This window comes from Anomalospiza imberbis, chromosome 8, assembly GCF_031753505.1.
Source record: "Anomalospiza imberbis isolate Cuckoo-Finch-1a 21T00152 chromosome 8, ASM3175350v1, whole genome shotgun sequence".
Lineage (NCBI taxonomy): Eukaryota > Metazoa > Chordata > Aves > Passeriformes > Viduidae > Anomalospiza > Anomalospiza imberbis.
The window spans coordinates 22,299,666-22,322,645 of NC_089688.1; the positions used below are offsets into that span (position 1 = coordinate 22,299,666).

A 22,980-nucleotide genomic window follows, 5' to 3' on the forward strand; every position below is an offset into this window, starting at 1 on the left:
TGGGGTCTCAGGCAATTCCTGTCCCCTCAACAAGCATCTCTCCGCCTCCCTCATTGAAAAGGAAGAAAAGCTATGGACAAAGAAAAAGCTCTGGGCACTAGGCAGCTGCTCCCTACCCTGTGGGAAGGACACCCATCCTTAGCTGTCCTGCTCATCCTGGTGCAGGGATGGGAGGGGGCTGGGGGGAAGGGGTGCAGGGAGGGTAGTTTGGCCTCCAACTCTGGCACTTTGTGTTCATGAGTAAATATTTGCTAATGGCAGCATGGCTGGGTGAATGTAGGGGAGCTGCTGCTCCCCCCGTCGGAGCAGGCAGGGAAATGAATATGAATTTATCATGATTAGGTGAACTCAGCAGGGAGAGCGGGAGAGAGAGGACTAGGCAGGGAGGGGGCGGGCGAAGATGGATCTGTGCAATAAAATTAAATAAGGACACCAAATAGAGTCACTTCTCACACACTCGCCCGCCCTCCCGCGTGCAGGGCCTCTCCTGCCTCCCGCGCTTCTCTGGCTTTGCTGATTTCTCTCTTTCCTCGAATTTATGAGGCCAATTATGAAGATGAGGTTGGAAGTTCTCAGAAGTTCACTAAATGCAAAGTGTGGTCCCTGCTGTTCCCATCAAATTAATTAACCAAGCGCTATTGATGGCCGGGGTGACGTCGGCGTGGTGCGGATCATGAGGGAAGGGCTGCTGGGGTGTAGCTCAGGAAGCCTGGCTGGAGAAAGCCTGGAGGGCAGAGCACCCTACGGGGCATCCTCAGGGCCAGTGGGTGCAGAGTGAGCCCTGCCTGGGCAGCCAGTGGGCAACAGGAGCAAGGAACGCAGCAGGGCATGCATCGGGTCCTGGTGTGATGGTTTGTATTGCAGTCCTTGTTTCCAGCAGTTTCCTCTGCCTGGAATAAGATCCAGCTGGGTGATGGCAGAGCTGCCCTGATGGGAACATGGCATGGATACATGGCAGGATGCTGGGCCATGTTCTGTAGAGGATACCATGGTAGTGTCCTGTGGTCTGCATGAGCCTGTGTCTGCGGGAGCAAAGCCAGGAATCCGTGCTCTCTCAGAGTCATCCCCCCATCTGGTGAAGGGATTGTGACCCCAGTCCCATTGGAGGGGTCTGCACAGGGGCTTCATGCTTGGTAGACAAATGACTTTCCCTATGGCTCAGCAGTGATGGTGCAGCTGGGACAGGCCTACTGCCACCTTCCCTTGCTCCCTGAGTCCCAGCAGCCCTCCCTGCCTCAGTTTCCCTGCCTTGGCTATAAGAAACAGCCTGCCTTGTAGGATCTCATGAGCAGAATGTCCTGATTCTACACAGCCCCTTGGCCACCCCTAACCTCTGTGTGAAGCCACCCAACTCTGTGCAGGACTCAGGGTGCTAGTGAGTGCCTTTGCCATGGGGGCAGCAGCCATGTGCCTAGGTCACACCGGCTCTCGTGCCTGGCTGTGTCAGTGTCATATCACCCCTTTCCAGGGAATGTGTTTTGGGGAGCTGCCTCCAACATGACGCCCGTGCCTGCCCTGTCCCATGGTTCACTCACTGCAGGGAAGGTGCTGCAGGGCTGCTGCAGCATGGGGGTTGTGAGTCCCCAGTCTGCTCAGGTGCAGGTCAGACGCTGGGCACAGGGCTCCTCCTTTGCCTACCTGGGGGAAGTTCACTCAGAGCAGTTTGTAGTTGCTCAGGCTGAATCTCAGCACTGGCTGTGCTACAGCAAATGCTTGAGGTTGTAAAAGGATTCCCCCATGCTGAGGCCCTGGCTAAAACTCAGGATATCTCTGCAGGCCACATGGGCACTCTGGGCTTCAGTTTCCCTCCTTGCATTTCCTGAGGCTGTTTTTCCTTTGGGCAGGGTCTGTTTTTCTCTGGGTGCAAGTAGCATCCCAGTTCCTGAGCATCCTTGGTAGCATTTAGTGGCTGTGAGTTGTGGCCAAGTAAAGGGTCAGTCCTCACCCCCTAACCAGCCTTTTTTCACACCAAATACGTGTACCATAAGGCTCTGTGCTTGCACCATGCTGGCATAGGGACCTTCCTCCATAGTGCCGTGGACTCCTGACTTCAATCCTTTTGCAGTTGCTGGCCAAGCAAATGAGCTTGTTCAAGGGGTGAAAGAAGCAGTCCGTGTCCTTAGACCAGGGATCTCACAGAGGCAGAAGAGCACAGAGGGCCAGATCCAAGCATCCCTGCACAAGTCCAGCTCCTGGCATGGCTCTGGCTGCATGTCTCCACCATTCCAGCTCCTGCTTCTCTTCGCTGGCTTCACTCCTGTGCCGGTGATCAATGGGCTCTGGTTGGGCTGGAAAACAGCACAAACACCGGCATTTACAAACCCACTGTCTCTCCAACAGGGCCATAACTCAGGCTCCCCGTCACCCTGGGGAATGGGAGGCAGCAGCAGCACCGACATTTTTTCCTCTCGTGGTAAATGTGTTACTTGGGGGTAATTTACCTGCTTATGTCAAGTTTTAAAAAGAAACAGACTGGCTGCTGAGCAGCTCTTGACATTTGCAGTGTGCATGGCATGAACACACATGTCTACCCAGAGAAAAGAAATCACCTAAGCTGAAAGGACCTGTTTGCAAATGCCTGCACTTTGGAGCTGCAGTCTCGGCGTGGAGTCCCTGGTGTCCAGCACTGAGGCTGAAATCTTGCCAGTCATCCCTCCATGGGATCTCCAGGGTCTGCAGCCACCTACTGGTTCTGACAAGGCTGCCCACCCGCACCGGGGGCTGCTCGGGGCTGAGTGTCCACGTCTCCCGCAGGGTGCTGGGAGCATCCTCTGCCCGCACCCCTTCTCCAGGTGAGCGGATCGGGGGCTTGTGGGAAATGCTGGTGCTGGTGCCCTGGAGTCGTGCCGTGGCTGAAGACCCTGCGGGGGACCTAGGGCTGAGATGCTGCTCCGGCCGGCTCGATCAGCCGCCGTCCTCGCCGGCAGCAGAGGGAGCTGGAGGACCGGGGATGGCAGCACGGGCAGGCAGAAGGAGGCTGGGCTGGGCTGGGCTGGGCTGGGCTGGGCTGGGCTGGGCTCTATTGGGCTGGGCTGGGCTGGGCTGGGCTCTATCGGGCTGGGCTGGGCTGGGCAGTTCAGGGAGCCCCATGACGGGACAGAAGCTCCTTTTCACCCAGGTCCTTCCCTAGCAGGGCAGCGGGAGGTGCCGCAGCCTGCAGACTGTCCCCTCGGCACCGTGGTGTCGCCTCTCAGACACATCACCCCTGTGGGTGCCCAGCTCTGTGGTGGACACCTCCTGAGCTGGCCCTCAATCACCTGTCTGGGCTTTTAGAGTCTCAGCCCCGCTGGTTCATTCTGGGGAGCCATGTAGCCCCCCTCTGTGGCACAGCCCCTTGTCCCCTCCCTGTGACACAGTGCTTCTCGTCACCCTGAGGAGCTGCTGGTGGCACAGCAAGGTCCCCAGGGAGCCTGGCTGGATGTGATGGAGGTAAGGCCTCCATCCCAGGGCCAAGGTGGTAAGATCCTACAGCATGTGGTCGGCACTTGTCACTGCTGTCCCCAGGTCTCCTTGCCCATAGGGAACTGATTTATGTCTGGGCCAGCCTGCACTGACCTCCTGCTTGGGCTCAGGCATTATAATTAATGGCAGGTCAGTGGAGCTACAGCTAAAGTGAAGTGGCTGGTATGGGTCAGGGAGGGGGGGATGCAGAACAGGGGCTGCTGAGGATCCCAGTTCCAATAGCACAGCTGCCCAGAGCAGTGAACAGCAGGGGTGAAGCAGGTGTAGCTCCCAGTATACCCCCTCCACCCTATCCCCTGCTCCTGAGCTCTCTTTCTGACCATACTCTCCTTCTGTTTTAACCACAGGGTGTTCTGGGTCAGTGGTATCAAGCTTGGAGAAGTGGCTCCTTGTTTGGGGGGAAACTGAAGCACACATGGACTGATGGTTTCATGAACATCAACTGCAGAGCCAGGGAGGCCGCCAGGTATCTGAGCCCAGCTCCTGCCCAGGACTCAGGGTGAGGAGCCAGGAAGACCTGATACAGGTAATACAGGTACAGCAGAGGGCAGTGTCACAGTTGGTGGCCTGAAATGTCCCCTTTGGTCTGTTGCTCTCACCTTCTGCTTGATCCATGAGCCTTAGGGTGCAGAAATCTCCTGTGGGGGGTATACCCCTCCCGTGCCCTCGTGACAGGTTTACCTCCAGGTCCCAGACTCCCGGTGTGCATGGGCCCTGTGTCACTCAGCCCCACCTCAGCATACTCCCCGTGTGCTTTGGCAGTAAGCCCTGTTTGTTTTCCCAGGTGCAGTGGATGACCAGCCCAGCATCCAGCCAGGCTATGGGAGCTGAGCTTTGGGGACAGCTATATCAGCTGCCACCCCAGTCCCTGCCTGCACCAGCTGCTGAGGTGAGACCTGAACATGGCTGTAAAACTGGATATTCATGTACCCACCAGGCAGCTGGTCCACATCCTAGGATGATGCCAGCCCGACCTGCCAGCCTAGGTGGTCTAAGCTGGTTGAGGGGAGCCCTTGGGGGTGCAATAAAAGACACCCAATGCCACTCCTGGCCACACACTGAGCTCCCCTCTGTCCAGTAGTAAGGGACAACATTTTTGCCGACACCCTGCCTTTGCTCTCTGCTTGGGAAGGGGGAGAACAGCAAAACATATCTGAGTAAGGCATTAGGACTTTCCCAGGGATAAGCTGTATCTGCCTGCCTGTGCTGGGATGGGCTCATTTTTGGTGAACAGTACAGCCAAGGGCTGGGGTGTGCATGCTGCCAACCCCCTGGCTGGGCAGGCAGGGCTCTGTGAGCTTTTCCTGGCTCTGCCTGGCCATCCCATAGGTGCAGTCCGGTCATGCTCCTGCTGCTGGTCACAAACTGAAGGGTGTGCTGGTGTCCAGACTAACACTTGTGCTTTCCAACTGGTAGCACACATTTCTGCTCCCATTTCTCAGCCAAGGAGTATTACCGACTTTGCAAGGCTGCAGTAAGAGCTCCCATCCTTCTAAGAAGCCCCTCCCCAACAAGTTTGTCAAGTCCTCCACATGACCCTATTGTAGGTTGTTTTTGCAATGTTACAGGGGTGATTTACCATGTTTAGGGTCCTTCTTAGGGCTAAGCTGGGTTCAGACAGCAGCAGCTTGAGGCCAATGCTTAAGCATCACCCTTGAGCACTGGCCTCTGACAGGTCCAGGTGCAGCACCCAAAGCTCATCCCAGCTGGGGAAGCAAGTCCCTTGGTTGAACCTGTTGCAAAAACAGGAATTTGGTGCATTCCCAGCTGGCTCTCAGCAGAGGTGATTTGATTAAATAATTTCCATGGCTTCTGCACTTACTTTTGCTGCTGGATCCAGGAGAGCAGGTTTAATCTAGGCTGCTAGGCAGCACCAGAGTCTGAGTTTCATCCAGAAGAAGCTGTTGGAAGACTTTGCTCAGCTCTCACTCTGAATAGGTCTAAAATTGGATCTGGGATTCAAAAGTTGATGAGCAACAGCTACTTTGAGTCTGGCTTCAGATTAGCAGCTTTTACAACAGAGCTGGGATGCTCCCACTGACAGTGGTTGCCATTTGGGATCAGTTTTGCTCCAGCGATATTTCAAATTTGTCAAAGCCCCTTTGAAGGCCTGGGCAGATGAAAGGAGCGTGAGGAGCTGTAATAAGTGTAAGCCTTAAAAAACGTCCAGAAATGACAAATAAATTCCCCAGGACATGGCAGGAATCATTCAGAGATCTTTCCTGAAGAAACCTAGCTCTCCATTGAAAAGGAAAAGTACTTTCAAAAGCATGTTCAGAGCAGCGCAATGTGGTTCCCAGGCAGGGAGTAGCCTCTGTCCCAGCCTCCTTCTCCATCAGCCAAGGATAGTGACATTCCCTGAGAGGTCCCTGTGCCACTTGCTCCCCATACCTTGCTGTGTCCTGCCTGGGACAGGCACAAAGCCAAATAAATGGAGAACCTGAGCCTACAGACTGCCTGGCATGAGGTAAATACGTGCTGGATCTGCCAGGACCTGCAGCAGGAGATGCTGCTCTGTGCTATCCTGTGGGGTGTAGAGTGTGTGTGAGCTGCATCCCCTTGGCACCGCCCTCATCAGGTCTGGTGAGGGCTGGAGGTTGCCCAAGCCTCCCCTGCATGTAGAAAAGATGGGAAAACTCCATCGGTGTGGCCCCTCAGCACATCTGCAAGGTGCAATCAGGGATAGGTCCAGCCACACAGAAGGGCCCTGGTGGCAGTGCCACCGCTCCTCTCTCAGGAGCTGCACTGGAGGTGCTGTTGGGTGTCTCTAAGCCCACTGAGACACCCTACAAATCTGACTAACATCTGTGAGTGCTCTTCAGATCTCCGGGGAGAGGACAGGGAATCACTTGTCACTTCCACATCTCTTTCTCACCCAAGGAGGCTGGGGATGTGGGGTGGGCAGAGGTGGAGAGGGGGACCAGACCTACCTCCTTGCTGGGGAGCTGGGAGGGGGTGAGGGGTGTGCAGGCAGCTGGGTGGCAGTGGGGAGGTGTGGGGACAGTGGGGAAAGTGCCTGCCTGCAGTCTGGGCCCCCCATCCGGGTTGCGGGGTGTTTATCCCTACTCTGCACCCCTGCCAGGGGCTGACTCCTCCCTTCCCCCAGCAGGTGCTCCCACCTCACGGGCAGCTGTGGTCGTGTCCTTGTCACCAAGGACACTGCCATCGGCGTGCTCAGTGAGTGTGGACACACAGAACTCCTGGAGGGACTGACCTCCCTCACAGCTTCTCTCTCCCGCTCCTGTCCAAAAGCAACTTGCTGCTTCCCATGAGCATCCCATGGAGCCCTGCTCAGCCCCGTCAACGGCCACCCCCTCTACGTCCCCACAGGACCCGGTGATCAGTATTGGTGTCCCTGCTCCGCAGCACTCAGCCTCTTCCCAGGGTGACACTGTCCCGCCGTCCCCTCTGCCGCGCAGCGCTCCCCCCGCCACTTCACATGCTGCAGCAGATGGTGGAGGTGACATTTGTCTCCGAGTGACGCATTTGACGGTGGCCGTGTCCCCCCTCCTCCCCTCGCCCTGGGTGGGGGAACCTTGAGCCCACCTGGCAGAGGCAAGATGGGCGGGCACAGGCTGAGGGATCCCCCAGCCCCCACCCGTCCTGCACCCCCCGGGCATCTGCGCTTCTCGTCCATCTGCATCCCCACCAAAGCCCTCTCCCAGCGCTCCGGGCCACCGGGGCAGCTGGGGGACATCGTCCCTGAGGGCGAGTGCCCATCGCCGTGGGGCGTTTGAGGGGGGGGGACTAGGTGGGAGCCGGGCACCAGGGACTCCTGTTCATTCTCCGTTTTCTGCCTTAATTAGAACCCGGAGAGACCAGGCGAAATCGCATTAGCGCGGGGCCCCGGTGCGCTGAGCCATCCATCTTTTTTTATTACAGCGTAATGGGGCTGCTCGCGAGGCGCCGTGCGATTTGTCACAGGCCTCGTTCCCTGATAACGGGCATTTGTCATCACTTTCTTCCCGTGTTAATGTCATCATCGGCGAGCTGACAGGCGCACCCGTTGAGGGAGCGCTGGCGACAGACCACATCCGTCAACCTAATATTTCCATGGCTGTGGGGATCAGCCGGGCTGCGAACACACATTAAAGCGCTTATGAGGGGAGCGAAAAAAAAAAAAAAAAAGAGGGTTTTCATTAATTAAAATGTGAGTGTGAGAGTGTGAGAGTGTGAGCGTGTGTGCGGGTGGCACCGCGTGGGGACGGGGGGGCCGCGGCGCGGAGGGCGCGGGGCGGGGCGGGCGCGGCGCGGTGGCCTTTTAACGGAGCTCGCATCAGCTCCTGAAACCCATTTAAAGGATATTTGGGACTGGGGAATCAGCGGTGAGCACGGTGGAAAGGTCATTGTTAATAAGGGGGAGCACATGGGAGCACGTGGGGAGGGCGCGGGCATGGCCAGTGGAGGATGGAGGAGATTGTCATCCCCCTGGAGCGGGGCGTGTTTGTCCCGCCGGGAATAGTTGAGCCACTTCTGTCAGGAATTGAGTGGCCTCAAATCTACCTGGCAGAAGGATGAGGTAGGGGGAAGGAAATCCTGCAGTGGGGTTGCTCCATAGCTGGCCAAGGGCAGGAGTGGGGTGTGGGATGGGCTGTGGGGCTGCAGCCCTGCAAACAGGGGTTTGGCACAGGGCTCTGCAGCTGCAAGACGGGCTTGTGACAGAAGTCTAGAGGGTCAAACCTGCTATGTCCCCCCTAAGCAACCAGTGAGGAGACCTGCCCTGGTCCTGAGGCCATTTAGTGACAAGGGGGCTCAGGTCCCCACCCCAGAATGTATGGCTGTTGCCATGGAAATGGGTGGTGCTGACTGTGAGGAGCGGGCGTGTGGTATCTTGGGTTTTCCTGGCAGTGGGAGTTTGTTTTCTGGACTTTTCTGGGGTTCCTGTGTCATATAGAACAGGAAGGCTTGGTGGGCTGCTTTTTTTTTCTTTTTTTTTTTTTTCTTTTTTTTTTTTTTCCCTTTAATTATCTTTTTTTTTGGGTTTTTGAAGATTTGGGAATGGGCATCTCAGTCAGATCTACCTAGCTCCCATGATGTACTGGTACAACCCCAATTTGCACTGCAAAATATGACTGCAGGGGCTCTTACACAAACGAGACCAAAGATGCTTCTTCCTCTGCTCAAATCCCATCCTCAGGTTCCCTGGGAAAATCCCCTGATGTTCCTGACCTGTGGCTGAACACAGTGTTAGAAGAACAGGCCATGGCAGGGCGCAAGCAGGTGTGGGCAGCACTGAAACCCTGCTGAGTACAGACAGGGGGCTCATGGCTTGAAAATGTGGCTGCACAGAGCCTTCACCCCCATGCCCCCCATCCCAGGGATGGTCAGGGGCAGACTGTGAAGAGAAACATGTCCCATAGCCCAGGAAAGCTCATGACTCTTTCTTTCATTGTTTTTCTCTCTTCTGTCCTGCCTCGTTCCAGTCACAGGCTCTGTGCCTGGGAAAGTCAGATTTGGGATGAGGTGTGGGGTGTTTTTAGAGGTCTCTGTCCTTTATGTGTGTGCACATGAACACACACATCTGCACACATAAGTCATTTCTGTAAGTGCACCCTAACCTTTGGCTCACTGGTGAGCACTGAGGATAGATAGAGCTGGGAGGGGGTAGTTTTTCTCCAGGTGCTAGTGGGGAAACTGAGGCATGGAGCAAAGATTTGCACTCCTCATCCACACTGTGGATCATCCACATCAAACAGGCCATCCCACCACTGGCAACATCCGACAAGTCTCCAGATATCAGGGAAAAGGTGTGCAGGAAATTTTCTTAGGACTGCCCAGCAGTCCTCAGGTTCCCAACCCTGTGACACCCCCAGCACCCCCGGCAGCAAACCCTGCCACCAAACCTCCCTCCACTCCAGCTCCCCGCCATAAATCACTGCCCTGCATTGGCCGAGGACCTTTTAAAAAGGATTTATTAGGGGGGATTTAAGCACAGGCAGCGATACGGTTTCATAAATCGAAAGGCAATAGCGCTCATCGTTACCGGTCCGCTCGGGGGGGGCACCCTGCTCCCCTGTTCCCACGGCCCTGGAACAGCTCCTCCCTGGCACCGCTGCCTCCGCCGCTCCCCTTCCTCCCCGTCTGTGGAGACCGCGAGTGTGGAAAATCCCCAGACAGGGAGTGTAAATGCTTGTTCTTTGTAAATGAAGAACATAATTAACATTAAATTAAGGTAATACAAATGAAGACAACACAGAGCCTGACAGGATGAGTGTTTGGGGAGGCAGTAGAGAGAAGTGATTCATATTTTTAATTTACTGTACAAATAGACTAGCAGGGCTGGGGGGAAAAGGGCCATCCAAGTGGAGTGGGGATTTTTTTTTTCCCACTGTTGTTTTGCTGTGCTTTAAGCACACAATGACTATTAAAGTCAACTGCCCATATAATAGGACATCTCCTACATGACTGCTCTCTGAGAGGCAGCTTGCTGTAGCAATAAATTCTGGGAGTGCCATCTGCTGGTGTGCACCCTCCGCCGGGCACCCTCGCTCCGGCCACCCGGCCCGGACTAGTCCTGGCACCCCACAACTGCTGCAGAGACCTGCAGAGCACCAGCCACGGGCCTGCAGGCATCCATACAGAATTATTCTATTTCTCATAGGGTAAGAAACACTTTCCCCCACCTAACTGTAAATATTTTTCATTATATATTTTTTTCTGAAGTTGAGTGGGTGTTGTTGATGCCGGGAAAATATTTTAGGTTTTTAAAAGATACAAATCACTGTTCTCTACCCCTCTGAAGTGCTGGGTTTCAGCTGAGTGCCTGTTACCCAGAACACAGAAAAAAAACCCCACCCATTTTGGATTTTTACCTGCAGAAAGACTGTTGATCAGAGTCCATGAGAACTGCAGGCTGGACCTGGCTCTGTGCTTTAAGGAGATGAGAGCTGTGGTCTCAGCCTGGGGAGGCCCCACTGAGGGATGGCTTTCAGCCACGAGGGAGCCAGGTTTATCATAGCACAGAAGTGTCCATGGGTCTGTGACACCTGGAATGGACACACCTACACTGCATCTGTGTCCTTGTTCCACTCCCTGGGAAACTCCTGACACCACCAGGCAAAAGAAAAACAAAAGAGGGCACCAAGAGGACCCAGTCCTTAAAGAAATCACCCTTCCCAGGCAGAAGATGCCCTGGGATGGTCCTGAAAGATTCCTCTGCTATGTCAAAACAGGAGAGGAATTTTCACTGTTGGGTGGGGGGGAGGCTGTCCTAATTTTGGGCATGCAATCTTTTCCCTCTGGGTGACTTGTATCCTGGCAGTTATTATGTGAGCAGTACCCATGGGTCCAGGGCAGCCACTTGGCCAACTTGCCCTTGAAAACTTCCAGGGATAGGGCATTCACTACTTCTCTGGGCAATCTGTTCCAGTGCCTCATCACTCTCACAGTCAAGAATTTCTCCCTAATATCTAATCTAAACCTGCTTTTTGTCAGTTTAAACAATTCTCCCTTGTCCTATCACTACATGCCCTTCTACCATGTCCCTTCCCAATTTCTTGCAGCCCTTTATCCAGTGAAACCTCCCCAGAGCCTTCTCTTCTCCTGGCTAAACAACCTCAGCCATCTCAGCTTGTCTTCATAGGAGAGGTGCTCCAGCACTCTGAGCATCTTCATGGCCTCCTCTGGACTTGTTCGAGCAGGTCCATGTCCTTCCTGTGCTGAGGACCCCAGAGGTGGACACAGTATTCCAGCTGGGAATCACTGGAATGTGCTAGAGGGACAGAATCCCTTGACCTGTTGGTCAGATCTCTTGTGATGCAGCCCAGGACGTGATTGGCTTCCTGGGCTGCAGGTATGGATTGCAGGGTCATGTCAAGCCTCTCATCCACCTCCAAGTCCCTGAATCAGTCCCTGAACCCCTCAAATACACCCAGGGCCCAGGCTGCAAACATGGGGTCTATTTACAAACCAAGCTGACCCAGGCAATGCTCCCAGTGTCCAGCACCCTTCTCCTGTGGCTGCTAAGCTGGAAGCATGGACAATCTTAGTGAGACAAGAGGCAGGGACAAATTCTGCACCAGCCTCTGTGGGGCAACAGGGTGCTGCCCCAGCACCACTTTTTCCACATGGAATATGAGAGGAGGTGGAGCACAAAGGAACCTACCTCAGTCAAAACTGGTCCCTGATGGAGCTCTGCAGTCAGGTGAGATCTGTGGGGCGTGAAGGCATCCCCATTGCGGTGACAGGGACAGTTTGCTGTTAGAACACCTGGTGAAACCAGTGCGAGAAGAGTCAGCCTCAAAGGCTTGGTGGATCCCCAGGATCCATCCTCCTGGAGCCCATCTCTGCTGGAGACATAGGGACTGAGGGCACTGGCAGGGTGTGAGTGCTCCATGGCTTGTCTGACCATGCTCCGTGGCCACTTGTGGCCTCACCAATCCCCAGTGACTGCACAGGGACACCAGGGTGTGTCCAGCAAGCCTTAATCAGCTTTCCAGTTGGGATGTGACCATTCACCTTGAACCAGCTGAGCTCAAGCCTAGAGAGCTTCCATGGAGGATCTGCAGATATCCAGTGATGGGCCATGACCATTTCCTTGAGGATCACCATTCAAAGCATCTGGAGAGTTTGAACCAGCGTCTTCTCTCCCATTCCACGTTGTCCAGGGCTGAGCCCCAGCCCTCCATGTGAATACCTCAGCACTTGAACCCACCCAGCCTTTAGCACTGGGCACACCAGGAGAAAGCACTTGTGCATTTGGAGAGAGCCACTTTGATCTTAATTTCTGCAAACCTTAAGAGGATCAGCAGCATTTGCAGCTAAGTAATTTCTCAGGCTTTTCTTTGCACCTTCTCCAGTTTTTCAAGGTCTACTTGGACACTACTAGAGAATACAGCCTCATCCTCACCAGAAAAAAAACAGTGCTTTTGGAAACCTCAATCCAGGGAGCTGGATTTCAATGTGGGGAAGCAGCTTTGGACAAGGAAAAGCAGCTTAGAGCTCACCCAGCCATCCTTCCTGAGGAGCCTGCAGTGGAGCAGCTGGGAATGCCTCCCCGGCCAGACAAGCAGAGAGGAAGCCCAGATCCCTCTTTTGCAAGAGTAAAAGGTCAGTGGCATGGGGCAGTTTGAACTACAACCCCCCCCAAAAAATCTTGCCTCAATAGCCTCAGAAAAAACTGATGAGTTGCCAGTGTTCCATGAGCATGGGGCTTCCTCACCCCCAGGCCCTGATGGAAAAGAAGATGAAGATGTCTTTTGACATGGTACCCTCAAATGAGTCGCCAGAACAAATGCATTCAGAAGGCACCACAGAATTTTTCCAGTGACCCCCAGTCCTTGAAAAGAGGGCACTTCTGGCTCTGGTGGGGTCCGAAACCCTGACAGAAACGGGTCCTGACCCCACATTTCCCAGGTCTGCCCCATCTCACTGGCCACTTAGAGCAGTCCTTGGCCATAAGGCAACATTCTGACTCCTTGGCTATGCCAGGACCCCAGAAATGGGGGGCTGGTCCCAGGGGGGCCATTGCCTCACACAGGGAGGGCAGGTGGCATCCTCCAAGCTGCCCCACATGCTGGGTGGGAGAGATAGATAAATACCAGAATAAATAAATACAAGTGGCAAAGAGGCCTGAAATGATGCTGTCGTTTGCTGGGAATGAGAGACACAAGTGTAATTTAGGTTTTGATATTATCAAAGTCTCGCTGCTCTAAAACAGCAGGGCACTCAGTGCCTCATTAATAAAGGATAAACTTGGAGTCTATTTACAATGCACTTTTTGGGGTTATTTACACTCCATTATACATATGTAATGCTGCACATATTTACCGCTCTGTTCTGCAGCCGAGAGCAGCGAGTTGGGAGGGAGGCGGAGTGGGAAGCGCCTGGTGCTGTGGAGCCCTGACCCTGCTCTCACTGACGTCCTTTAAACGGCTCAAGATGCACGAGAGCCCTGGGCTGGTGGCTGAGGATGGAAGGGATAGGACCAGGCACTGGGGACCCAGTATGGCCCAGTCCCTGTTCCCACGGGTCCAGCACCTACACACACCCAGAGGCGCCCTGAGGCTTTGCCAAGGGATGCAGGAAGGGTGGGCTCCTCACTAAGTGACCACAAACACCAAGCTGTGAACCTGCCACAGAGAGGGAAACTGGATTAAAAAAAAAAAAAAAGAATAAATTATTTGCAAGAAAATGATGTTTGTGTTGGCATGAGAGTGTTTTGGCCATGCAGCCCTTCCCACCATCTGGGTTTACGCTCACCAGGACAAAATGTTGTAATTTTCCTGCAAATAACAGCTCCCGGAGGGTCTGGGAACCCCATGGTCTGCCATAGTATTTCTGGGAGCTCCTGTGGGGGGATCCTGGGACACAGGACAGCTTCTCCCTCCAAACACAGCCTCAAGATTCAGGGCAGAGGCATGGGAGAGGTCATGCTTGGAGAGCACCTTGGAGTCACAGCAATTCATGGGATGCAGTAAGGGGATGAGGGTGTATCCTGGATCCCTTTGTCCTCCAGGGAGTTTGGGAGTGTGCAGAGTTCCCATGGAGCACTCTGTGGGACCAGCACACGAGGCCAGGCACCAAGGGCTTCTGGCAGCCTGTGGGGGGGCACAGTGGCTGGACAGTCACCCCCAGCTCAGAGCTGCTCTAGGTCCCTTCTGCAACAGTCTCCAGCTTTGCATGGCCAACTTGGGGTGAAATGCAAGAGCCTGGGAACCATCCTGACCACCCTTCCTAGAAACTGTGGGGTGACTTTGACCTTTCCAGCCAGCGGGGAGGAGGACAAGCCCCTCTTCTCATTTTGCTCTTCCCTGGTGCTGGGAAGCCCATTCCAGCACACTCCTGCTTGCTGCCATTCCAGGCTAAACTTGCCAAACAATGGCTCTGCTGGCAATGCTCTTTATTAAACAGCTCATGCCAGAAGCCCTTGCCAAGGCTCCACACCCAGGAGCAATGAGAACTCCCTGCTTCAGGAGGTCCCCTTGTCTCTGTGGGAGCATCTCCTCCAGCATGGGGATCATGCCCGGCAGTCAGTGCAACCTTGGTGCATCAATGGGGCTCCTCCTGGGTCCAGACTGTGCCATGGAGAGTCATCCTGGGAGACCCAGAGATGACCAGGTTGGAATAAATTGGCTCCCCACATCCTTCCCCAGCCCCGAGCCTCCTCCCCCATCTCCATCCCCCCCAGCCCACTCAGATCAGGGCAGGCTGGAGCCTGAGCCCTCCAGGGAGCTGCTCTCCAAAGTCCCGTAGCCATCGAGCTTCATCATCCCAATGAGGTGTGCTGGCACGGACAGGACGGAGCGGCGCGTGGCAAAGATGTGGCTGATCTCCATGAAGGTTTTGTTCTTGGTCTCGGGGATGACAAGGTAGACGTACAGGGCCACCAGCAGGCAGACACCACAGAAAACCAGGTAGCAAAAGGCACCGGCTGACATCTGGGGACAAGAGCAGGATGAAGCAGAGAGCCAGGCACTCCCAAACTGGGCATGGCATAAGGCAGTGTCCCCTCCCATCACCCTGCCCTGAGCTGGCTCTGTCCAGCACTGAGCTGAGCCAAGAGCACAGGCATCCCTGCCTTGGCACCCCATCCTGGGAGAGCAGCAGGGCTGTGTCCGTTCCCTCCATCTCCCGGGGCCCCTCTGAACTGGTACCTGCAAGAAGGGGAAGATGAAGCCGACGGTGAAGTTGCAGAGCCAGTTGAGAGAGCCCCCCACAATGTAGGCAGCCGGGCGGTGTGACTGCATGAAGAGCTCAGCTGTCATCAGGAAGGGGACACCAGCTACAGAGGGAGGGGAAAGATCAAGGGTATGGAGGACAGGGTGACTCAGGTACCTCTGGGGTCAACAGGTTCTGCCCACCTCAGTCCTGTGGCCATAGGCTGGAGCCCAGCAAGACTCATGGTTCAAACTGGTGGTGCTGGGAGAGCTGGAGGAGACAGGGAGTGTGGTGGAACAGTGTCCTACCCTTGGTCTCCCTTGGGATTTGTCTTGGCAGGGGTGATGTCCCCCTGACATACCACACTGGCACATTGCTGGGTGCTGAGGCCAGTTCCCCAAATTGCATGACTGGAAAGTTTCAGACTGAGTCAAAATAAAAGTGAAACATTTCATGTGGATCCTTGTTTTCCAAAATGTTTCTAAATGCTGATATAGTAAATCTCATAGAGATCACAGGCATAGAGAAACATCTTCCTGGCAGCCTCCATAATGCCCTTTCCAGACCCCCTTGATCAAAACAGTTTGGAAAACTTCCTTCTATCAATCAGCTTCTGTTGCCACTGTGGCTGATTCAGGGAGGAAAGAAGCAACCACTTTTCTGAGCATCAGAATCTCCTGCACAACAAAGAAATGCCATTTTCCAACCTGCTTTTCCCATGCATAGTGAAAAAACCCAGAATGTATGGAAGTGGTTTCCCAAGCCAACTTGTAAATGGTCTGAAAACTGGACACAGGGTGTGGCTATTTCTTCTAGAAAGACTTAGCCTCTCCAGCCAAGTGTCACTGAGCCAGAAATCCTGGGTCCCAGGACTGTCCCTGTATTGGGGGGCAGGATCCGAGGTCCAGAGTACATTCCAAGACACACAGGAATCTGGCAAGGGATTGTTTCTGATATAGTGACATGCCTGGGATCCCAACTGCCTGAAACAGGGCTGGCTGGACCTCTTTATAAATGCAGGGAAAAGATAAACCAAAAAACAAGTGTAAGAAGTGAGGGAGGTGTGGAACCCCTGATGGACTCTTACTCACAGCTCGCCAGAACAGAGATATATATATTTTTTTTTGTTTTAAAACTCCTATTCATCATTGTTTGTGAACAATGAGCCATTAAAATCCTAATTAAAGATGTAATTACAGTGAATAAAGTCTGGGCTGAGGATGAATTATAGATCTGTTAAGAACTCTGCTAATACATCAACTGGGTAAACCAGTCCAGGTTTCACTCCTGGCTGTTGGAGCCTGCACTCGATTAGGGGCAGGATGATTCTCACCAGCTGCACTGTGACAGGAGTAGTGACACCTCCACAGAGGTCTGGGGAAGGCTGCCAGGGCTTTCACTCTGCTTCCTCCTGGAGCATGGCCCAGGAGGAAGCAGAGGAGGAAGTAGTGCCCTGAGGATATGTGGGGCTGGAGGGGTTTGTGGTGGGGTTTCACTTGGAGGTACAGCATCATAAACCAGGGCCTGACCATGGGGATGAGGCCAAAGCTCAGGTCCTGTCACCCTGCAAACCCTGCTGGTCTCCTGGAGCCCCCATTCCCACCCCACTGCTCCCCAGTCCCGCAGCCCCAGACCCACCTGGTCCCATGCAGAAGCCAGCGATGATGCCGACCACGCAGGCAACGCTGACGTAGCGCATCCAGGGCAGGGCGGCCTGCGAGGGGACACCGGGCTGGGGACGCTGCTGGGGGCTGGCTGGCCCTGAGCCTCGCACCCAGCACCCCTGGGACACGGCTCCAGCCCTGCCCTTGGCTTGGTGGTGGCTCTTGGGGACAGCGGCCACTTAGGACACACTGGTGAGATGCAGACAAGTAATTGTGCTTTGGGGTAAAGCTGGTGGGGGTCAGCCTCAGCCCAGCTCAGCAGCTCGTGATGTTGCAGTGTCCCCAGAGCCACGGGAGCATCCTCAGGAAGCAGACAACAGGAGAAGGATCCTTCACCTGCCCTGGCATTTCACAGCTGCCTCCCTGGGAACAACTATTTCTGAAAAAAAGCTACCAGAAGCAGCAGGATTTTTCTGATATGGATTTGTCTTTTCTTTTTTTTGTTGTTGTTCTTGGTGCTAAATTTACCTTCTCTTTAACTTTGAAGGGAAAGCATGACTTGGAAGAGCCAGCTCACCTCTCATTTCCATGCACGCTCCTTCCTCCAGGATTCTACCCATCCCTCCACCACTGATAATGGCCCAGGGGGTGGCAGTGGCCAGGCCCTACCTGCAGCAGCAGGGAGATGGTGATGCCAGCTGAGCAGACACCCATGGCACAGAAGCCGGTGATGATGAGGGGCCGCCGGCCCACCCTCTCGATGGTGAAGCACTGCCAAGAGAGAGAGCAGAGACTGACAGGGTGTTGGGGAGCTTCAAGGTGGATGGGAACACCCCTGAGCCCCGGATCCAGCCGTAGGTGGGAGGATGCTCCCGGTGGCATCTGAGGATCAGGGGCAACCCCAGCTCAGAGTTCCAGGGCTGGGGCTGGGGCATGGAAAGCACCAGGGGTGAGCATGCATGGGGCAGGAGATGAGTCGCACAGAGCAGGGGTTAGGGTGCAGGGTTGGGGCTGGCTGGGGTGACCCGCAAGCCACATTGGCATCAGTGCCAGGTGGAGGTGCTGGGGGTGTTTGTGGGGGAGTGGGCACAGCAGAGTGTGGGCAGGCAGCGCAGCGGCAGTGGGAGCAGGCAGGGTATTGACAGCAGAACAAATGCCTGTAATTTTATAACCAATCTCAGCATGTCCATCAGGGGCCATTTGTGGGGCTGCTCCCAAGCAATCTGGCTCTATGCTGGGAGACTGCTGGGGGGCTGGGACACCCCCACAGAAAGGGGAGGGGAGTAGGGGGTACCCTTCGGAGAGGCAGGGGACCCTACTCTGCTCTGGATTGGGCTATGGGAGTGGGGAGCAGCCCCCCACTCATTCCCTCTTTTCTGGGAGCAGCCACCCCCATCCATCTCTGTAACTGTCAGGGAGTGGATTTAGTGCCGGGTGGCTTGGGCTGGCCCTGGGTGACACTTGCAGATGGGACAAGGGCCATAAATCTGCCTGGCCCAGTGCTAACTCTACAGCTAAATGAGGGCTGGCCGTGGTGGGGGCAGGGCTGCTAGCCTGGGGCCAGGCCAGAGCTTGGCTGGGGGCAGGGGGGAAATGGGGGCATGAGACTCTGCTAACAGAGGGACAATGAAGGTGAGAGCCAGAAGAAACTTCTAGTCCCCTCCATCATCTCCAACCTTCTCTTTGCCATCTCTACCCAACCTCCCTGCTACCCTAAAATTATCTCACCACTCCTAGATGTGACTCCTAAATTGAGCCTGTCTCATCCCATCTCCTATCCCCATTTTCATGCCAAATCCTTTGCCCCTCAGAAAAGGGGCTGTGCTGTGGCACAGATGATATTTGGGGGTCTACTCTGTCCCCCCCTGTTTGATGGTGCTGGGAGCTGGCAAGAGGGCTCTGGCATGGAGGGGCTGTGTCCATCTGTCTGTCCCTCACTCACCCCGATCAGCCCGGCAACGACCTCAATGGCACCGGTGCCCATGGTGGTGTAGGGGATCTGGGACACGGGGATCCCGGCGTTCTCGAAAATAGTGTTGGTGTAAAACCAGATCTGCCGAGGAGGGGATACAGCATGAGCTGGGGGATGGAGCTGCAGGGCACTCGAGGAAATGAGCTGCCAGGTCTCAGCTCAGAGTCTGCACAGCCGTGCCGCGGAGCGAGGACCACGTGGGGCTTACGGCATCGATCCCCGAGAGCTGCATGCCGGCGTTCACCACCGCCACCGAGAGCGTCTGCCAGCGCACGGAGCAGTCCCGCAGCAGCTGCCAGACGGACACCACCTCCATGGAGGAGAGCGACCGCTGCTCCTCCTTCATCTCCTCGATCACATCCTGTACATCGGGGCTCCCCAGGAACCGGTGCAGTGCTGTGGGGAGAGCGGGGCCCAGCACAACACATGTCCCCAGCACAGGGTGGATGCTCACAGGTATGGCACCAGGTAGGGGCTTGGCTCTACCCTGGCCCAGCCTCCCCAGCAGCCCCATATGGGAAATCCATCCATAGGAAATCGGGAAAAGCATCACGCCACAGTGCTGGGTACCGTGGAAATGCTGTGGCACAACCGGGTGGGGCAGAAGGGCTGAACCAACAGGACTGTGGTGGGCTCTCAGGTATGGGCATGCAAGAATGTAATGAGGAAGAACCTTGGTCTTGGAAGACCTTGGAGAAGCACCCAGATCACCCAGCACCTTCAGGAGCCAGTCTGCCCAAGGATATCCCCTCACCTTTGGTGGCCCCACAGATGTCATTTCTCTCTATCAGCAGGTACCGAGGGCTCTCAGGGAAGCAGTGCAGCAGCAGGAGCTGGAGGGAGGCAGGAACAACCACCACTGACAAGAAAAGGGGCCAGAACCTGTCCTGAGAGGAGTTGAAATGGGATATGTTAAGGGGAGGGCAGAGCAGCGTCCAGCATGTGTGGGCTGGGGTATTGTGCTCACCTTGCCCAGCAGTTCCGGCAGGCCCAGGACCTGGGCAGAGAAAACCCCCAGGCAGATGAAGATGGTGGGCATGAGGCCCAGGAATCCCCGCAGGTTCTTGGGAGCGATTTCTCCCAGGTAGAGGGGCACCACACTGAGACAGATACCTGGGGGGCACAGGAGGGACTGGGATGGCAGAGGCTGTGGGGAGAAGGGTACCTAGCCAGAGCCTAGGTCCATCTCCTCCCATGTCCAGCATCATACACAGTGGGGACCCCATGGCATTGGAGGTGGCCCTGGCTGTACCAGAGAGAGAGCTGTACCCTCCACAGAGCCCGTGGGGAATAAAAAGCCTTCTCCATCCCCCTAGGAATGGCTGTAGGGGACTGAGTCATGAGGAAGGGGCTGTGCACAGCCCAGGAAGCACTCACCTGAGTGGAGCCCCGTGATGGAGCGGCCGATGATCACCATCTCGGGGGATCCCAGCTCCCGGCTGAAGCCCATGAAGCCGCCGGCCAGGAGGACGAGGAGAGCGCTGCGGCTCAGAGCACCATTCCTGGCAGGCACAAGAGCAGGGCAGCTCCTCCAGTCCCACCCCACCTCGGAACCACCCTGGCCCATGGTGCGACACCCTTACCTGCCGTAGCGCTCCACCAGCACCCCCACCAGCAGGGAGCCCACCAGCCCGCCCAGGGCGAAGATGGAGACAGTCAGGGCATAGAGGAGGGTCAGGGGGGCAGGGCCCAGCCCGTGTCCGTACCGCTGGGACCATGTGGTGTTGTAGAAAGCCTTTATGTGCTGCAGGGCAGAGACACACACAGGCACCAGATTGTTGGCAGAAAGGGGAAGACAAGGGAAGACAGGATCTATAGGGACAATATCATGGGTTTAACAGCATTAAAGGAGATGCAGGCCAGAACATGTTTGGGGATGACTGGGATGTGCTGGTCTGGTTGCTCAGCAAACCTCAGCACCTGAGAGGCCTAAGGATGATTTAGAGATACCAAAGAGAGCACTCAAACTGGAGCAGGGAGGCTGTTGCCAGCTTTCCAGGCCCTGCTTTCCCAGGGGGACCAGTGTGGAGTACATGAACGTGGACTCTGATGTCCTTCCCATGCCATTCCTCTCTGGGTGACTGCTCAAGTAAAATGCCAGTGTTTTGATGTGGGGCTGCTGGACAGCTGTCCTTCCACCCTCCAGGGGAGGGATGCAGAGCCATTTTCCCTGCTCCCAGAGAGGCTGCCCATCCCTTACCTCTGCTGGTGAGTTCACCACAGCAAGGTTGTAGCCATAGAGCATGGAGGAGCCAAAGGATACCAGAAGGGTGACAGACAGCAGGGGGAAGGTGAGATGCTGGCAAAGAGGAGGAAGGATCAGCACAGTCCTGGCTAGCAGAGCCAGGAGCCAAGGTGTCATGAACTGCCCCTTTTCCAGCAGGGATGACCCTGGCCCAGAGCAAAGACCCCAGTGCAATGGAATCCTCTGTTGAGCACTGCTTCATGCCAGTGCCCAGCACCCAGCCCAGCTGATCCAGCTTCCCCGTGGCTGGTCTTGTGGCTGTGGTGTGAGGTGTTTTACTGTGGTGGTGACCCAGCCTGGGTAACCTGGGCACCCCTGCCCCCAGCTGGGAGGGGAAGCAGATGGAAAGGGGCAGGTGGAAAAAGGAGGGACATCCATCCCCCTGCCTCAATGGAGCAGCTGAGTGGTGCTGCTGTGAGTGGCCCAACACCATTGAAATGGTGTGGCCCAACACCTTCCCGTGGAAGGTCCCAGCGCACCCCAAAACACCACATGGACCCACCTCCTAAACCCTCACCCCTTCCAACACCTTTGTCTCCCGCGCCTGCTGGGGGTCCTCACTGCGGGGAGCCGGTGGCTGCGGAGGAACAGCCACCCTGCAGCTCTGAGCCAGCCCACCCCAGGATCGGGGTGCTCAGGAGCATTCAGAGCACCCCCAGCTGCAGGGACAGCCCTGGGCGCTGCAATGAATGCAGCGATGAATGTCCCCGGAGCGACGGGGCTTGCAGGGTGCGGACACTGGGACGAGCCTGCGTCCCCCAGGAGCAGCCCCGCTCCCCAGCCCGACCCTCCCCCCAACGCCTCCCGCACGGTAGCCGGATTCGGAGCACCCAGCAGCTCCCGGCTCACGCACAGCAAATCCGCCCTAATCCCATCAGGAATCCTAAACCGGGAAAAAAGGGAGGGGGATGCCAGGCCGAGGGGTGTCAGGCCAGGGGCTAGAGTGGGACAGGGACCCCGTAAGGCAGAGGGCAAGCAGGAATGGGGCAGCCCTCCCGGCCCGCAGGGAGCTCACCCCAGTGATGTCCCCGCCGGGCCGCGGTGTCCCTTTCCCGAGCGGCGGTGCGAGGCTGCAGGCGGAGCGCGGGGAGGGAGGAGAAGGAGAGGGGGAGGAAGGCAGTCCGTCGGCCCGGCTGGTCTCTCCCATTTTTAGATAGAAGAAGGAGTGGGTGAGGGAAGGGAAGGGAAGGCAGGGCAGGGCAGCCCGGGCGCCCCGGGGCTCATTGGAGGCGCCTGAGCGGCCGGAGGAGGAGTCCTGGAGCCTCTCCCCTCGCCGGGGGCAGGGGCAGCACCGCCGGACTGCTCAGCCCGCTGAGGGGTCACGGCCCAGCCCGGGGGCAGCGGAACCACTGACGGGATGCTCTGACACCTGTGAGAGCTCTCGCATGTCCCCTCTAAACGGGAGTGACCCCGGGAACCTAAGTGGGGCAACACCACTGCACCATCCCCGAGGCTGGCGGCGAGGGGCAGCCCCACATCACCCCGATCACCTCCGGCCCCTCTCCCACCGTGGGGTAGATGTGCCCCATCCCCTGCGCTCGGGAAGAGGCTGGTAGCCCACGGCTACGGCTCGAGGCAGCTGCCTTCCCCGGACACGGAGGGACACAGCCCCCAGCCCCACAGAGGAGAGAATCAGCTCATGGCAGCTCAGAGGAATCCAATTTTGCTGCGGCCAGGAGCTGCCTCCCCTGCTGCTAATGAAGTGCCTTTAATTAGCAGCCTAATAGCAAGCTCTTAATTTGCCGAACAGCCAGTTGAAAGGATGGGGACCCCACTAAGCCACGGCTGGCAACAGCTCCAAGGGCTTAAAAGGGGCAGGTCCCGACAGGCTGGCCCCACTCAGGACGGTCCCGCGGGGCCAGGAGAGCGGAGCAGAGCTGGGAGAGCCTCATGGGCACCCCCAGGCCTGCCATGCCAGCCCAAACCGGGCTGTCTGGGCTGTGGCAGAGTCCAGGCACCACATTCTCTCACGGAGGATGTGCCAGCTCTGGTCTCCCCCCTGCACATGAGCCTCCAGCTCTTCCTGAAAGCCTCGGGCCCTCTCCCCCATCCACCAGCCCTTGCCAGCCTGCCAGTGCTCAGTTTTCCAAGGGTTGGCC

At 56.2% G+C, this 22,980-nt stretch overlaps 1 protein-coding gene across 2 annotated transcripts; it reads right to left on the reverse strand.

Annotated features, from left to right (window-relative positions):
• Nucleotides 1-14,588: 14,588 nt before the first annotated feature.
• On the reverse strand, nucleotides 14,589-22,315 carry LOC137478211 (solute carrier family 2, facilitated glucose transporter member 9-like). 2 transcript variants are annotated; one of them, XM_068197890.1, is made up of 12 exons: nucleotides 21,897-22,315; nucleotides 20,837-20,935; nucleotides 20,220-20,380; nucleotides 20,014-20,138; nucleotides 19,604-19,749; nucleotides 19,391-19,523; nucleotides 18,845-19,032; nucleotides 18,607-18,717; nucleotides 17,334-17,435; nucleotides 16,699-16,774; nucleotides 15,057-15,184; nucleotides 14,589-14,840 (listed from the first exon to the last, which is right to left on the reverse strand). In XM_068197890.1, exons 1-12 carry the CDS (start codon nucleotides 22,026-22,028, stop codon nucleotides 14,601-14,603), a joined length of 1,641 nt encoding a protein of 546 aa, XP_068053991.1. In that variant the 5' UTR covers nucleotides 22,029-22,315; the 3' UTR covers nucleotides 14,589-14,600. The 2 variants fall into 2 exon arrangements, with proteins under 2 accessions (XP_068053991.1, XP_068053992.1); XM_068197891.1 differs by lacking the exon at nucleotides 17,334-17,435.
• Nucleotides 22,316-22,980: the final 665 nt, after the last annotated feature.

Bases quoted from the DNA above. Each gene is read 5' to 3' on its own strand.
- LOC137478211 (XM_068197890.1), bottom strand. From the start codon at position 22,028: ATGGGAGAGACCAGCCGGGCCGACGGACTGCCTTCCTCCCCCTCTCCT. The intron at 19,033-19,390 runs GTGAGGGGATAT...CTCTCCCCACAG, and splicing joins CATCTGTGGGGCCACCAAAG to CACTGCACCGGTTCCTGGGG. The intron at 16,775-17,333 runs GTAGGGCCTGGC...GTCCCCTCGCAG, and splicing joins CCATCTCCCTGCTGCTGCAG to GCCGCCCTGCCCTGGATGCG.